General features: G+C 36.1%; 1 protein-coding gene across 1 annotated transcript; it reads left to right on the top strand.

Moving 5' to 3' along the window:
• The first annotated feature begins 412 nt into the window (after positions 1–412).
• On the top strand, positions 413–2,422 carry LOC120177610. Its single transcript, XM_039183701.1, has 3 exons — positions 413–767; positions 843–998; positions 1,478–2,422. The coding sequence occupies exons 1-3, from the start codon at positions 438–440 to the stop codon at positions 1,574–1,576; spliced, it is 585 nt and encodes a 194-aa protein (XP_039039632.1). The 5' UTR covers positions 413–437; the 3' UTR covers positions 1,577–2,422.
• The last annotated feature ends 15,646 nt before the right edge of the window (positions 2,423–18,068 follow it).

Below are 18,068 nucleotides of genomic sequence, written 5' to 3'. Positions count from 1 at the left end.
AAATTCTCGAGAGTAAAAATAAAGAGATCAATGACAAAAGTGAGAAGCATACAGGGACTTGGAGCATAATTAGACCGAAACTAAAATCCAATACAAAGAGAACCGTAATACGTTTCCGTGTAGTTGAAAACATACGCGTAACGCACGTGTCGAATTGCCTACTCCCGTGGTTGACGTGGCAGTACCCCATCGGATCTTTGATGCTGGTTCTAACATTCTACCAAAAACTCTCCACTATCGTTATCAGGCCAATAAAACACGCCACGTAAGCAAAAAAAAGAGTTAAGATGAGTACACGTGATTTTAACGTTCACAAGAACAAAACAAGCACGCATTTCCCCTAACTCGGTGATTCTATTATAAATTTGAACGAGTAAAAAAGACATTTCCATAAATACAACATTCCGAAAATCCCCACATTCCTCGTGAAGAAGAAAATGAAGTGGCGGCCCAGGTCTCCGTCCAAGAGAATGTTGCACGTAAAGGTCAGGCCATTGAAGCTTCAAGGAATAACCATAAACGAGGATTATGATGAAGAAGAAGACGATACCAAAATCCTGGCTCTTGAAATCATTTGGAAAGGATCCAAGCCCAGATTGGCTTCGTTTTACATATCTTCGTCTTCCAGGCACAAGAGGAACCGCAGCAGCGAGAGAGTTTTAGGAAATCGGAAGCCGATCGAATGGAACGAGGAAGAATTCGAAAACGTGTGCGATTTCTCGGTCCTTTCAATTGATTCTTGGGATGTTTTGTTCAATGTATTGCACGTAAGTAAATTGCTGAAACCCCATTTTCCTTTTTTAAGAATTCTGATTTGGTATTGAGATTCCCTTTTGATTTAGGGAAAGAATTGTGGAGGAAATAGTAAATTGGCGGTGGCGGGGAAGGTTTCTCTGGATTTGGCAAAACTGGTTCCGGTGACGGAGTGTTCGGACGTTGAACGGAAGCTTCCGGTTGCGTTAAACGTTGACGGCGTCGTCGTCGAAGCTTCTTTATTCGTAAGTTTCAATGTCCTTTCATCATCGATTTTTCTCTCTTGTTTTTCCAGCTATGGCTTCTCTATGTTTCAAATAGTTTATTTCTCGGTCTAATTTTGGTTTTAGTCCCTCTTATCATGTTAAAATTTGAGATATCCATCATCTGCTTTAATTTAACATGATTTGGCTTCTCTCTGTTTCGAATATTTTATTTCTCTTAGAGCCGAGGATTGAACATTTAAGTTTAGCATAATCGAGGGACTATTCTAGCTTTTCTAGCTTCATTCAGTTTTAGTCATTGACCTTTGTATTCGAATTTCACAAACTCAAATAATTTGAATCAATTCGATTCGAATTTCATAAATTCTAGCAAATACTCACCTTTGATACCAATATAACAGTAATTTTCCAGTCAAATGATTGTAATTGAATTGTTTTTTAATATTTTTCATATGAACTCTGCTTGACTTTATTTTTCCTTTTATGTTTTTATTTCATAGATTTTAGTGAGTTTTGTCGAGGTCAGAGGTCCTACAGACATGACGGAGGTACCCAAAACTCAGCCGAGTCAATCAAGGAAGATGGGTTCTTCAAAATAGTGAAGAGTTTAACCCGGCAGAAGGAGAAAAAGGATAGTTGTCAAACTGATCAATTGAATTCCTGTGACTCGGACGAGTCACACGTGTTTGATTCAGATGGTCTGCATGGGAATGACTCTACCTCCACGAGTGAAAGTAACAACGGCGAGCTGAGTTTAGGACCTGAGTTGGAATCATTCCGAAGCTCGGAAACTCAGTTGGAACCTCCCAGAACAACATGGTAAGACTGTTCTTATGGAAGAAAAGACGATTAAGTTTTCGATCTTCGAAGAAGAAAGCACAGCCGTTGGTTCAAACTGGAGAAAATTGCTGGGAAGTGAAGCAATTAGTCAGCAGAAACAGACAAGCAAAGCTAAAAGCCCAAGTGTTCTTCGCATCGTTCGACCAAAGAAGCGAAAGAGCCGCAGGAGAGAGTGCCTGCACGGCACTAGTAGCTGTCATTGCCCACCGTCTCAATTCAAACCAAGCCTCCATGCCAACGAGACTCGAATTCGATAGCCTCATAACAGAAGGCTCATCACAATGGCGCAAGCTCTGCTCCAACATAGCTTACACCAATGCCTTCCCCGACAAGCATTTCGATCTTGATACTGTTCTAAAAGCTGATCACAAGCCTGTCACCGTTCTGCAAGACAAATCTTTCACAGGGTTCTTCAACCGCGAGAGATTTGAGTGCTTGAAAGATGCAATGTCTTTCGATGAGATATGGAACGAAATAAGCGACGAACCATGATGAGCTGAGGGTGTACATTATCAGTTGGAATGACCATTTTTTCGTGTTGAAAGTAGAATCAAAGGTCTATTACATAATCATACTTTGGGTGAGCGGCTGTTTGAGGGTTGTAAGTAAGCCTACATGTTGAAGTTTGATGATTCGAGTTCGATGTATGGGAAGAAGAATGTGGGAAGAAGTGAAGAAGATGAGATGGTGATATGCAGGGCCGTGGCTAGGTTTTCGGGGGTCCTGTACAAATTCTTATAAAAGGATCCTATTTTTTAGATATATTCGATTTTGGGGCACAATAGTGGCGTTTCTTGAAAAAAACGTCGTAATAGGTCCATCTATAGTGGTGTTTATTGGAAAAACGCCAATATATATATACTTTTTTGGGCATTGTTTTGGGCTGTGCAATAATAGTGGCGTTTTTTTGAAAAAAGCGTCGCAATGGGTCATCTATAGTGGCGTTTGTTGGAAAAACGCCGCTATATATATACTTTTTTAGGGTCTTTTTTGGGAGCCCTGCGCGGTCGCGCAGTTTGCGCCGTCCAAGCCACGCCCCTGGTGATATGCAGTGGGAAAGAATGTTGCAAGGAATACATAATAAGATTTCTAGCGGCCATAACAGTTGAGGAGCTCGAGGAAGAAGAGAAAAAGGGCAGAGTTTCAACGTTTTCTCTTCACCGACGACTGCAAATCGATTTTCATTATATGTCTTCTACTTCAAGTTCTTCAATGCCAATGAGTTGAAGAGTGTTTTTGACTCAGGGTGATACATTGTACAGTTGTTTAGTTTAGCATTGTGATTAATTTTATACGATTTTTATATATTCTTTAAATAATAAAAGTTTTATCAACTAATAATGAGCACCAACAAGTTCAAATATTGATTTATGAAGCATTACCTTATGGTTATGGCAGCTTACTCATGGTTGAAATGTGACAGAAGAAGATATTAATGCAGTTCTCAAGGCGGCTAATATAACTGGCCATCTCGGAAGTCTGTTCGACGCAGAAGATTGATATGTTCGACTGAGCTTGATCAAAACCGAAGATTATTTGACTTGTTAATTGAACGTTTAAACGTACTGTGAAGGAAGATGGTGCCAAAACATTTGAAGGAGATCACCATTGCTTGATCCAAACATTTGATACATGGTAACATGGAAGCACAAACAGGAAAGAGATAACATTCTTTATACATTGCGGATCAAGAGTCTCTCCTATTAGTTTGATGTCGATTGCCTCATCTAACCGAAACTCGCTAAATATATGCAGATTCGCATAAAGTGGATGTCGATGGTCTAAAAGGTGCCGAAGTCAAGGATCCTGCACTTTTCATTCTTCCAGTTAAGGGGCTGTAAAGAAGCTGTGGGGACAAAACAAAACTGCTGATCCGTTGGTGGATCACGGAAGCATCTTTCTCTTTCTCATTGCAGCATCTACATTCATCCCTTCATTTGATTCCGGAGAAGCATTCAAGGGGTCATATCTATTGCTCATATGAAAGGAAGATAATCTTTTATCAATTGCAGGGGACCTGTTTCACTCTGTAATTATGGAATCCGTGTCTTCGGCTTCTCGAGTCTGATCGTCTCCAAGGCGTTGAAAGAGGGCCCAACCGCAATGATAGATTACAGGAGATTTCGCGGTATGGGTTGTTAAAAGAACTTCTAACAACTATTTGGTTCATATTAGCAGACTTATGGAAGATCCCGAAACCATGCCTCAGATCTTCAGATTTAAGATCATTGCCATAGTAAAGAGGATAAACTGAACAGTTTTCTAACGGTAAGCATTGGTTATTATTCGGAAGAGAACCATTCCCAAATGCAGAAGTGGTGTAACAACAGTCCCGACCATCATATTTCAGAGATTTAAAGTTCGATCAAATCACATTCAGGGTTGCAGGTTTTGTAAAGTTACCCAAGCAATGTGAGTTAGCCATGAGATTTGCTTGAGTGGCAGAGTTAAGGTAACACCTTGGACTACAATTTCGTTGGCTCCTCAAGGTTCTTCTTGGTCGTGGCTCTCACCTCCGGTATCTTATTGTTCGTTGTGTTGTTCTCTTTCGTTTGGTGGTTTCTGTTTTTTGTTAGGCGTCGAGGTAGTTTTGTTGGAGGGGAGAAAGTTTTGGGTTTCGTTTAAAATATTTTTTTTCGGCGTTCTTTTTTGCAAACCGACCTCGGTAAGTGGTTTCCTGTGCTTTGAAATCATTTTCTGCAATTTTCGGTAACTTTATGATTGCCAGAATGCCATCCACGCTCCCCTACGCGTGTGGGGTTGTTCTGACTGTTCAGAACCGATTGAACCGGTTTGTTGTTAGACTGAACCGACTGAACTGGTCAATCTATTGACCGATCCGACCCGTTAATGAACTAACCCATTGACTGACTTGACCAGTATCCGACCCGACCCATTGACCTTGACCGTTAATTGTTGACTTTGACCGTTGACTTTGATCGTTGACTTTTCCAAAGACCCTTATCTTTATGTTTTTTGACGTCTTGAGTTCGATTTTGCAGTTCGTTTTGCCAAATTTTGACCCAAAAGCCTTGTTTTGCAACAATTTCCGTCATAAGTCTTAATTATGTTAAGTAAATTGTGGGGTTTTGGATTCACTTTTGAGTTTAATTTTCTAAAGGTACCTTCGCATCTTCGAAGCGCTCTCCAGTAGACCCTGATCAGTATTATCCTCCTCAGTTTGATTCCCGAGATACACATAAGTATTAAGTTGGTGATTTTATAACATTTTGTTTAGTGGTTGGCATCCGTATTTATGGTAGAGTACTGTTTTAGGTTCCCGATCCACAGGACCTAGTAGTACTGATCGTGGGAAGCATAAGGATTAACTTACATCGGTTATCTTCTTTAGGTTTGTCTTCTCTACCTATTCGATACTCTAAAATGTTAGACTATTATGTTTGATACTATTGTTAAGAAATGCTTGTAATCTGGTTGCACTTATTTGTGCCATTCATATTTCTGAATAATGTTACATCACTAATGATCTACTCATTGATGCATTTCTGACATCTGCATGGGATAAACTCCCCGTTCTGACATCTGCATGGGGTTATATCTCCGTTCTGACATCTACATGGGATTATATCCCCGTTCTGATATCTGCGTGAGATTATATCTCCCTTTTGTTTTGTTTGGGATTCTCAATTGAGAGCTAAATACCCATTATAATTTCTACTTCTGGCCAGTATCCTCTTCGGAGGGAAAGTCCTCATTCTGTTTATCTGTGGCGAAAAGTAAAGTAGGTTGCTATTGGTGCTGCCTTTTGTTAATTTAATTTGGATTTAATGTTACACTTTATTTGTATTATTTTACACATAATTGGATAACTACTTTACTTTAGAGGACACACTAGGCTTCATAGCTCATTTCTTTTCAATTTCTCTTCTTAGATTGCTCAGACTTTTATGTTGTACGACCGATACTTTGAATATTGTTAGTAGTTGTTTTCTTTCAGACCTTGTATGAACGTTTTCTTTTTAGCCTTTTTTATTATTTTGTTTTCTGATGGTTTATACATATTTGATTATATTTCTTTTTATGGGATTTAGGATACTAAATTACTTTATTGGTTTTAGATTTAGAATTCATAATATGTTTAAGCGTTATGAACTCTTGAAGTTTAACAAATTTATTGACGATGCATGATAAAATATGAGGTTTTCTTTCTTTCTTCTTGATTTATGTTCAATCAAATATTGTTGTGGTCTTCGAGATTCGACCGTAGCATTCAGGCCGGGACTAGATAGTTACACTTAGTGGTATTAGAGCTTAGGGTTAACTCTCGGATTGTGGTTCCTGTTAAATTTTATATTATTTCGTAAAATAATTTTTACGTGTATCAAAAATTCTGGGTACAAAAAATATTTTCTAAATTTCATTTTGAGTATAAATTTCTGTTAAATGATTTTAAACTTATCTGTTTTCAAATGTGAGTATTCTGTTTTGAGACTGTAGTACCAGATTTGACTTTAGTTTTTGTATACTCTTCTATTTCATACCTTATATCACACGGTAGTTAGTATGCCTCCTGGTAGGAGTACACGTCGTTCTATAGTTCACCGAAGATATGATAGTGCTCGAGGCCGTGGAGGTTGGGCGACTGTTTCTGATAGAGATCCTCCAATTCTTGAATTTGAGTCGTCGGATGGGTGTACTCGAGCATCTAATTCTTCTTATCTGACTGGTCATACACGAGTGTCTGATTCTTCTAATTCGACTAAGCATACTGAGCATACACATGTCACTGAAGTTAGAGCTACTGATGATTTAGAGGATGCTACTATTGGTCAAGCAATTTTATATTTGCTTCAAAGATCTGCTGGGGTTCAACCAGAAAAACTACTACTACTGTCTCATCAATGATGTTATGTAACAGAGCATAATATTTCCATAGGGCTTTATCGAGCATCCCTGTCTATTGGAGAATACTGGATTGAGGATATTGAGTGTTTATTAGATGAGATGGATTATCTGGTTGAACGAGGACTTTAGGTTGTTGTTTCACTGATGAAATATGATGCACTAAATTGGTGGAATTCTGTGAAGATGATTACTCCCAGGGATCAGTTGACTTACGAGTTTTTTCAGAGTACCTTTTGGAGTCGGTTTGTTGGTAGTCTATAATTGAAAGAATGAAAACAAGAGTTTATGGATCTGAAACAGGGTGATATAACCATTTAGGAGTATGAGATGGAGTTTCTGCACCTCAGTAAGTAGGCTGCTGAACTTATCAATACTGAGGAAGATAAGTGTCTACTATTTGAGAGAGGTTTGAATATGAAGATCTGTAGAAAGATTGCTACCTTGCATATGAGGGAATTTGTTAATCTCGTTGACCGAGCCAAGACTACTAAGGAGATCGATGATCTAAATAGAGAGAATTTTAGTCGAAAAAAGAAATAATCATGTTTTGAGGGTCCTTCTAGTTCTTCTTCTTGTCTTGGAAAATAACCGAAAGATAATTTAGCGAGGATTGATTATGGGTCTAGACATGTTGATTCTTCTGGTCGGTCTGTGGGTAGGGGTATTTCTTCTGCACAATGGATTGTTCCTACTTGTACATTATGTAGTAAGCAGTATGATGGGGAGTGTTTCAAGAAGTTAGGAGCATATTTTAGGTGTGGTTCCACTGAGCATTTTCTAAGAGATTTCCCACAGTCTGTTCCAGCTTATTAGACTCTTACTTTTACTTATCGGACATTGCTCGTTCTTAAGGGTCATCTCAGACTTCGAGGGGTTGAACTAAGAGTTGACCTACCTAATCTAGTCATGCACTGGGTTCTTCAGGTAGAGGGCGATCTATCAGTTAGAGGTTTTGTGAGGTCCGAGTTAAGATAGCCTGCACTTGTTTATGCTACGCTACGTCATGAGGATCGAGATGATCCAGATGTTATTGTAGGTACTTTTACTGTTCATTATGTTCATTACTTTGCTTTGCTTGATGGTGGGTCTACCCAGTCATATGTTGCGAGTTCTGTAGTCCACAATCTTGACATTCCGGTTGAACGCACTACATGTTTTGTTACTGTTCAGTCTCCTATGGGTTAGTCTGTTGTAGTTTACAAAATTTACCAAAACTTGCCCCTCTAGCTCTTTAGAGAGACCTTTCTAGAAAATCTTCTAGAATTACCGCTTGATGAGTTTGATCTTATTTTAGGTATCGACTGGTTGAAAAAACAATGGATGGATCTGATTTTTGAATGAAAGAGAGTGGTTTAAAAACACATGATGATAGAGATATTATTCTAATTGATGAGCATCGGGGTTAACTGTCTAATGTCATATCAGCTTTAACAGCTGAGAAAATGATTCGAAAGGGTACCGTGGTGTACCTTGCTTATGTTTTAGACTCGAGGAAGTCTACTTATGGAATTGTTCAGATCCGTACTATGAAAGAATTTCCTGCATATATTCCTGAAAAAGTTACATGGTGTACCACCTTAGAGGGAAGTTGAGTTTGGAATTGAAATGCGTCCGGGTACTACACCAATGTCCATGGCTCTTTATCGCATGGCACCTAAAGAATTGAGGGAACTCAAGGTTCAGTTACAGGAGTTATTGGATCGAGGGTATATTCAGGCCAGTACCTCTCCATGGGGAGCTCTTGTGCTCTTTGTTAAGAAAAAAGACGGGTCTTTACACTAGTGTATTGATTATCAGAAGCTGAATAAGCTGACGATTAACAATAAATATCCATTGATGTGTATTGATGATTTGTTTGATCAATTTCATGCTGTAATTGTTTTCTCCAAGATTGATATCCAGTACGGTTATTATCAACTTAAGCTAAATGATTATGATATTCCGAAAATGACTTTCCATACTCGATATGGTCATTATAAGTTTCTAGTAATGCCATTCAGGTTGACTAATGCTCCTACTACTTTCATGGATATGATGAACCTTGTATTCAAATCGTATCTGGATCAGTTTGTAATTTTTTTTCTAATGATAACCTGATTTACTCTAAGTTAGAGGCTGATCAAGACAAACATTTGATAATTGTTTTGCAGACTTTGAAGGAAAAATAACTCTATGCAAAGTTCAGTAAGTGTGAATTTTGGCTTAGCGAGGTGATGTTCTTGGGTCACATTATTTCGGCTAAGGGTATTTCTGTTGATCCAAAAAAGATTGAGGCTATTCTAAATTGGAAACAACCGAAGAACGTGACTAAAGTTCGCAGTTTTCTGGGCTTAGCGGGTTATTATCGAAGGTTTGTAGAGGGGTTTTCTATGATTGTAGCTCATTTGACAAAATTTCTACGAAAAAGTATGCCATTCACATGGGGTGAAGCCCAACAATAAGGTTTTGAGCAATTGAAATCTTTTCTAACCCAAGCACCAGTTTTGATTCAACCCGAGTATGAGAAGGATTTATATAGTTTACAGTGATGCTGCATATACTGGTTTGAGTTTTGTTATAATGTAGGATGGTAGAGTTGTAGCTTATGCATCTCATCAATTGAAGCCGCATGATTGTAATTACCCTACACATGATTTGGAGTTAGCTGCACTGGTCTTTGCGTTGAAAATCTGTAGGCACTACCTTTATGGTGAAAAGTGTTATATCTACACCGATTACAAAAGTATGAAATATTTGTTGACTTAGAGGGATCTGAATTTGAGACAGCGTCGCTGGCTAGAGTTTTTGAAAGATTATGATTTTGAGATAGAGTATCATCCTAGAAAGGCCAACGTAGTTGTCGATGCTTTGAGTTGTAGGGTGACTACTGATTTGAGGGCAATACTCGCTAGTTTGAGTTTATATGATGACGACATCTTATTATATGAACTCCAAATTAATCCTACTTTGACAGCTGAGAGTATGTCGAAGCAATCTCTCGATACATCCTCGTTTCTATTTACAAAACGGGCTAAGCAAGCTTTTGATTCTGAATACACATTCGATGAGAATGGTATATTGTGTTTCCAGGGACGTTATTATGTTTCGAACGATTCTGAGTTACAAACTACTATTTTGGGGAGGCTCACGATAACCCCTATTCGATGTATCCTGGTGGTGCTAAAATGTATCAGAATCTCAGATATGTATATTACCGGTTTGGTTTGAAAAGGGATGCCACTGAGTATGTGGATAAATGTCCGACTTGTCAGCAGGTAAAGGCTAACAATCAATTTCTGTCTAGATTACTTCAACCCATTCAGATTCCTAAGTGGAAATAGGAGTGAGTAACTATGGATTGTCAGTGGTTTGTCGTTGACGCAGTCCATGAAAGATTCAATATGGTTTATCGTTATCTACTCATTTCATACCGGTTCGAACTAATTATACTTTGGACATATTAACTCAATTTTTTATTTATGAGATTGTTTGCCTTCATGGGGTTCTCTTGTCTATTATTTCTGACCGTGATCCAAGGTTTGCATCGTGATTCTGGGAGGCTTTTCATAAAGCTCTTGTCACCCAATTAAATTTCAGTACAATTTACCACTCGTAGTCTGATGATCAGTCTGAGTGGGTTATTCAGATTCTGGAGGATATGTTGAAAAGATGTATTATTGATTTCTGGGGTAGTTGGGAGGATCACTTGGCATTGGATGAGTTTTTCTACAATAATAATTATCATACCAGTATTCAGATGGCACCGTATGAGGCTTTGTATGTTTGTATGTGTCGTACCCTTTTGTGTTGGAGTGAATTATCCGAGAAGAGAGTTGTGGGACTTGATCTTTAACAGAAGATTGAGAGTACAATTAGATTGATCCGAGATAGACTTAAGGCTGCTTTCGATAGACAAACGTCTTATGATGATTTGAAGAGACGGGATATTGAGTTCAATGTGGGTCATCGAGTCTTTCTAAAAGTATCTCTGTAGAAAAAAGTTCTCAGATTTGGTCATAAAGACAAATTGAATTCGAGGTTTATTGGACCTTTTAAGATTTCGCGTCGAGTTGGTCTCGTTGTTTATTAGCTTGAGTTACCACTTGAGCTTGAGTGCATCCATGATGTCTTCCATCTATTTATGTTGAGACGTTATCTTTCTGATCTGTTCCATGTTATTTCTGTTGAGGATATCAAACCGAGGTCTGACTTAAGTTAAAAGAGGAGCCTATTCAGATTCTTGCCTTTGAGGATTGAGTTTTGAGAAGTCGACATATACCTATGGTTATGGTTATGTGGAGTAATCGTAGTCTTTCAGAGACCACTTGGGAGACTCGAAGGCTGATGGTGGAGCAATTTTTGCATTTTTTTCGTAAAGGAAATTTTCGAGGTCGAATTTTTCTTAAGGGGAGAGTTGTAACATCTCAATTTTTGGGTCAAATTGTAGTAATTTTAAATAGTTTTGGTTAAGCTTTAATTTTTGGTATGTTCGGGGACTTAGAGCATAATTTCCCTGTGGGTGGGTGGTTTTAAACTATTTCCCATCTTTTTCCCCTCTTTTCCTGCCGTGTAAACCCCCCGACAATTTTTTATTTTTCTTTTTTCTATCAACCTTTTTTCATTATCATTTTTGGTTTTTGCTTGATTTTGGTTGATTTTTCATTGGTCGTGGCTCTCACCTCCAGTACCCTATTCGTTGTGTTTTGTCTCTTTCATTAGGTGATTTCTATGTTTTTGTTAGGCGCTGAGTTAGTTTTGTCAGAGGGGAGAAAGTTTCAAGTTTCATTTAAAACCTTTTTTCGACATTTATTTTTACAGTAAGTGGTTTTCAGTGCTTTGAAATTATTTTATGTAATTTTCGGTAACTTTCTGATAGCCAGAATGCCCTCCACGCACCCCTACACCCATAGGGTTGTTTTTGGTTGTTCAGAACCGGTTGAACCAGTTTGTTTCTGGAGTGAACCGGCTAAACCAGTCAACCTATTGACCGATCCAACACATTGATGAACTAACCCGTTGACTGACCCGACTAGTATTCGACCCGACCCATTGACCTTGACAGTTGACGGTTGACTTTGACCGTTGACTTTGACCGTTGACTTTGACCGTTGACTTTGATTGTTATCTTTTTTAAAAACACCTATCTTTATGATTTTTGACGTCCTGAGTTAGATTTTGCAGTCCGTTTTTTTCCAAATTCTGACCCGAAAGCCTTGTTTTGTGTTATTTTCCGTCTTAATTCTTAATTATGTTAAGTAAATTGTATGGATTTGGATTCACTTTTGGGTTTAATTTTCTAAAGGTACCCTCGCGTGTCCAGAGTGCTCTCTAGTAGACCCTGATTAGTCTTTTCCTCCTTAATTCGATTCCTGAGATACACATAAGTATTAAGTTGGTGATTTTATAACATATTTTTTAGTGGTTGGCATCCGTATTTATGGTAGAGTATTGTTTTAGGTTCCTGATCCACATGACCTAGTAACATTGACCGTGATAAGCATAAGGCTTAGCTGACAATGATTATCTTCTTTAGGTGTGTCTTCTTTACCTATTTGATACTCTGAAATTTTAGATTATTATGTTTAATACTACTATTAAGAAATGCTTGTAATCTGATTGCACTTATATGTGACATTCGTATTTCTGAATAATGTTACATCACTCATGATCTACTTATTGGTGCATTTATGATATATGTTTGGGATGAACTCCCCGTTCTAACATCTTCATGGGATTATATCATTGTTCTAACATTTGCATGAGATTATATCCCCGTTCTGACATCTATATGTGATTATATCCCGGTATGACATTTGCATTAGATTATAACCTCATTCTATTTTGCTTGGGATTCTCAATTGAGAGCTAAATTCCCATTCTAATTTTTTGCTTCTGGACAGGATCCTCTTCATAGGGAAAGTCCCCATTCTATTTATCTGTGGCTAAAAGTAAAGTAGGTTATTATTGGTGTTACCTTTTGTTAATTTAATTCGGATTTAACGTTACACTTTATTTGTATTATTTACACATTATTGGATAAATACTTTACTTTAGAGGACACACTAGGCTTAATAGATCATTTCTTTCCAATTTCTCTTCTTAGAGTGCTCAGACTTTTAGGATGTACAACCAATACTTGGAAGATCATTAGTAGTTGTTCTCTTTCAGCCCTTGTATGGACGTTTTCTTTTTTGACTTTTTATTATTTTGTTATCTAATGGTTTATACATATTTGGCTATATTTCTTTTTATGGGATTTGGGATACTAAATTACTTTATTGGTTCCAGATTTAGAACTCATAGTATGTTTAAGCGTTATAAACTGCTGAATTTTAACGACTTTATCGATGATGCATAATAAGATATGAGGTTTTTTTCTTCTTGATTTCTGTTCAATCAAACATTGTCGTGGTCTTTGAGATTCAGCTGTAGTATCCACGCCGGGTCTAAAGGGTTACATTTAGTGGTATCAGAGCCTAGGTTTAACTTTCAGACTGTGGCGCCCGTTAAATTTTATACTATTTCATAAAATGATTTTTTACATGCATCGAAAATTCTAGGTACGAAAAATATTTTCAATATTTCATTTTGAGTTTTACTGTTGACCTTTGACTTTGACACTTGACCATTGACTGTTGACTTTGGCCGTTGACTTTTCTGAAAACCCCTATCATTCAGTTTTGCCAAATTTTGACATAAAAGCCATATTTTGCATCATTTTCCGTATTAAGTCTTAATTATGTTAAGTAAATTATATGGTTTTGGATTCACTTTTTGGTTTAATTTTCTAACTGTACCCTTGCGTCTTCGACGTGCTCTCTCCTGTCCTCCTTATTCGATTCACAAGATTCACATAACTATTAAGTTGGTGATTTTATAGCATATTTTGTTTAGTAGTGGAATCCGTATTTATGGTAGATTATTGTTTTAGGTTCACGGTCCGTAGGACCTAGTATTGCTAACCATGGGAAGCGTAAGGCTTAGCTGACATCAGTTATCTTCTTTAGGTGTCTTCTTTACCTATTCGATACTCTGAAATGTTAGACTATTATGTTTGATACTACTGTTAAGAAATGCTTGTAATCTGGTTGCACTTATCTATGTCATTCGTATTTCTGAATAATATTGCATCACTCATGATCTACTTATTGATGCATTTATGACATCTGCATGGGACAAACTCTCGGTTTTGACATCTTCATGGGATTACATCCTCGTTTAGACATCTGTATGGGATTTTATCCCCGTTTTGACATCTGTATGGGATCATATCCCCGTTCTGTTCTGCTTGGGATTCTCAATTGAGAGTTAAATCCCCATTCTGATTTCTGCTTCTGGCCGATATCCTTTTCAGAGGAAAAATCCCCATTTTGTTTATCTGTGGTGAAAGGTAAAGTAGGTTGCTATTGGTGTTGCCTTCTATTAGTTTAGTTCAGATTTAATGTACACTTTATTTGTATTGTTTTACACATAATTGGATAACTACTTTACTTTACTGGCTTTGTAGCTAATTTCTTTTCAATTTCTCATCTCAGATCGCTCAAACTTTTAGGTTGTACGATCGGTACTTAGAGGATCGTTAGTAGTTGTTTTCTTTCAAACTTTGTATGAATGTTTTCTTTTCGGACTTTTTATTATTTTGTTTTCTGATGGTTTATACATATTTGAATATATTTATTTTTATGTGATTTGGGATACTAAATTACTTTATTTGTTCCAGCTTTAGAACTCATGGTATGTTTAAGCGTTATGAACTCCTGAATTTTAAAAGCTTTATCATCGATGCATGATAAGATATGAGGTTTTTTTATTTCTCTTTAATTTCTTTTCAATCAAATGTTGTCGTGGTCTCCGAAATTTGACTGTAGCGTCCAAGCTGGGTCTAGGGGATTATAAGATCCTTGCTCGGATTCACCACATACCAGTTAAGCATGGATTAAGCTTAGGAAAATAGATATTAGTTTATTATATATTTTTATTTATATTGATAAGTTATAAGTTTATTAGTTTAAAATTTTATATATACTCATATACGAATTTTTCTAGAGAAACATTTTTTAATAATTTACTAGAAAGATAACCTAATATAGAATTATTAAGAAAACAAATGACCCCTAAACTACCCACTTAAGAATACATCACGTTCTGTAAAAAAACGTTTAAAGGCCTCACATTTTGTAGGGCACGAGTTCCATTTAACGTGAAATTATTTTTAGATAATTTAATTTAATATTTGGATAAATGACCACGCGTTCTGCAAAACGTGAGGTTACCAAGAATTCGAAGCAACTCACGTTATGCAGGACGTAAGGTATCTTTTGACACGTTGGAATTGATTAGAGTTTAATAAAAATCTAAATTTAAAAAAAAATCCTAATTTAAAAAAACTAGATCTTAAAGAAAATCCTAATTTAAGAAAATATCTTAATTAAAAAAATCCTAACTTACCTTCTTGGGACCTCGTGTTCTGCAGGTAACAAGGTCCATTATGACATGATAGAATTGATTATATTACAGGTGTTTCTTTTCAACGAGCTCGCATTCTGCATAACGCGAAGCCTATTAATCTCACTTCGAAAGGGATGTGAGAATTGCTATAAATAGAGTCCCCTAAGGTTTTTCCTCGCACCACAACTCTCTCTATTATGAATCTTTCTACTTGTCTATAATTTCTTAGCAATGTATTAGTTTAAAAATCTGAATATTCAATATTATAATGGGGTTATTGAAGCTGAATGAAAGGCATGTATTTGATTATTGGCGGATAAATCTCAGGGTAAATTTATTTTTTTATTTGGTTAATTAATTTTATTAATTTATTATTTTAAATTTTAATTTGAAGGTTAATTAATTGTTATTTATTTATTTTATTAATTTTTGGTTAATTAATTTTTATTTGAAATTTAGTTCATACTGTGTCATACCACTTGATAAGGATATTGTTATGTATTTGCATGCAGCTAGTTTTGGCCACGTTAGCAGTATATTTGGTTGCATCAAGTTGTATCCTTTAGTGATAAACTTGTTGTTAGAAAAGTGGAGGCCGAAGACACACACATTTCATCTTTCGTGTGGGGAGGCTACTATTACCCTGCCAGATGTTGCATTTCATCATGGTCTACCTATTGACGGAGCAGTTTTTTACTGGTGTTGTCGAAGTCGATTGGTACAACTTATTTGAAGAATTGCTTAGAATTCCATCAAACTCATTGGATGGTGGTAAAATAAAGATCAAAATTTTTTATCGAAATTTTACAAATCTATCAGAGAATGCTACTCTAATAATTAAACAGGTTAATACAATTTTTTTATTTATTTTGATTTTTTAAATATAATTTTCAAACTTTATTTTATTTTATCTTATTGTTAATTTTTATCGATAATTATTTTTTTGTATCTATTTGTCTATGTTCATATTATACGAGTTATTGGGAGTATTTTAATGTTAGAGAAATCTCACAACAAAGTACATTTGATGCGGTTGGCTCATATATGTAATTTTTTGGATTCCAAAATATGAGATAGGGATCAATAGTCTTGGCATTTCTATTCGGGGAGCTATGTAAAGTCGTCGATTTGGACAAACATGTTATTGGAAGTTATTTGATGTTGTTGCAGTCGTGGGCTTGATTCTAAATGTAATTTTTACGTCGTGTCTTAAAGAACCGACCATAGAATTTCCATGAGGTAATTAAAAATAAATTAAATTTATATTTATTATTATATACGTTTTTTATAATATGACAATAGTATATTTTGTTGTATGAATGATAGTGGACTGGTGCACTATCTCACGTCCACCTACCAACAACTCTACGAGATTTACACTATTGATCGATAAAATGACAGATGAAATAATATTTTTAATTGATTTTATTTTTATTTAAAAATCATTTATTTTTTTTTAAATCGAGTTTATCTAACTTAGTTTAATTTGTTTGTATAGTTCTTGTGGACACCGTATGATGATCCTGATATTAGCTTATGTACTCCAGCTGAAATATATCAGAGTTCGATCGTTTGGATGTTGACAGTCCAACTGATACTTTATGATATAGTTAAGTGACATCCTACCGATTGCGTGCTGCGACAATTTCATTGTGTTAAGGATTCCACCACAACTAGTAGAGTTAGACACATTGCATCGATTAACACGATAAGGAAATAGATGTGTTAGTTGGGCGAATCATCATGCAGTGTGGATGATGGAGTGGATTGGAATATTTGAAAGGTGAACTGTTCTGAACCCATCTTCGACCATAGTGTTACATATGATTACATGTAGTGGTACAAAGAAAATGGGAAGCCTTATATACTGACCCAAGAGAAGAGAGCACGAGAATATACATCCCCTAAACTGTCTACTGATGCAACGTGGTTGTAGTAGAGGGGAATCAAGCTAGAGAAGAAGAACACGTGTTGCAGCCTCCTAATCGGGAACAACACAGGCATATGCACAGTCAGCAGCAAAGCCTGAGACATTCGTGTCACCACATGCATTCACCCATTCCACTCATTCACTATTTTACTATATGGGGTGTCAATTATCATTTTAACACATAGGGGCCCCGTTGGAAGTTTTTTTACCGATACGTTTCATCCCTAAACGAAGATTGCCTATTCGTATACTCTTCATATTCATGTACAAACATATTATCCTTCATTTTTGTCTGTATCTTTTCCATCCAAGTATGTCAATTTCCACCATTGAGAACAGACTTCAGATATGGTATTGTTAACTAGAAACCACCATAGAGCATATTCTACATCGGTCCCAGTGCATTTGATGTTGATGATGTTGATGAAGAGGAAGATATATTGGTTTGTAAAATTCACATCGGGCTTTTCGTCTACCACTGTGCGGTACAGGTGGACATACACCATTAAGTTTATTTTATGTATTAATAAAAAATATGTAATGTTAAAAAATGTTTATATTAATGAAAAAAATTATTTTAAGTTAATCAGACCAGTAAGAATATATGTTAAGTTAATCAAACCAATGAAATACAAAAACTAAAAAAATAAATGAAACTTCACTTATGTTTTCAAAAATAAAAATGAAAAACCCTTATTTATTTATTAAAAAATGACATGAAGAGCTCGTTTTCTATAGAACACGAGGTCCTCACCACGTCAGGAATCTTTGCGGACTTTGCTTTTTGTAAAATGCGAGGTGTCTGACACTTACCTCACTTTCTGTAAGAAACAAGGTCTCAGTTGACCATGGTTGGTTGGGTTTAGTTTAAAAATTGTTTCAAAATCATTTCCATTATATGAATTAATTTTTTTCTATAAGGTTAAAATAATTTTTAAATTCGAATGAATGAATTAAATATAATATTAATTTTTTTCAATATTAATTATTTTTTGATACATAAAAATATCAAAGTATAGGTCAAAAAT

Source organism: Hibiscus syriacus, unplaced genomic scaffold, assembly GCF_006381635.1.
Source record: "Hibiscus syriacus cultivar Baekdansim isolate YM2019G1 unplaced genomic scaffold, ASM638163v2 tig00112293_pilon, whole genome shotgun sequence".
NCBI classification, from domain to species: Eukaryota; Viridiplantae; Streptophyta; class Magnoliopsida; order Malvales; family Malvaceae; genus Hibiscus; species Hibiscus syriacus.
This window is presented reverse-complemented; position numbering and strand designations above follow the sequence as displayed.

Bases quoted from the DNA above. Each gene is read 5' to 3' on its own strand.
- LOC120177610 (XM_039183701.1), top strand. From the start codon at position 438: ATGAAGTGGCGGCCCAGGTCTCCGTCCAAGAGAATGTTGCACGTAAAG. The intron at 768-842 runs GTAAGTAAATTG...CTTTTGATTTAG, and splicing joins TTTTGTTCAATGTATTGCAC to GGAAAGAATTGTGGAGGAAA. The intron at 999-1,477 runs GTAAGTTTCAAT...TTTATTTCATAG, and splicing joins TCGTCGAAGCTTCTTTATTC to ATTTTAGTGAGTTTTGTCGA.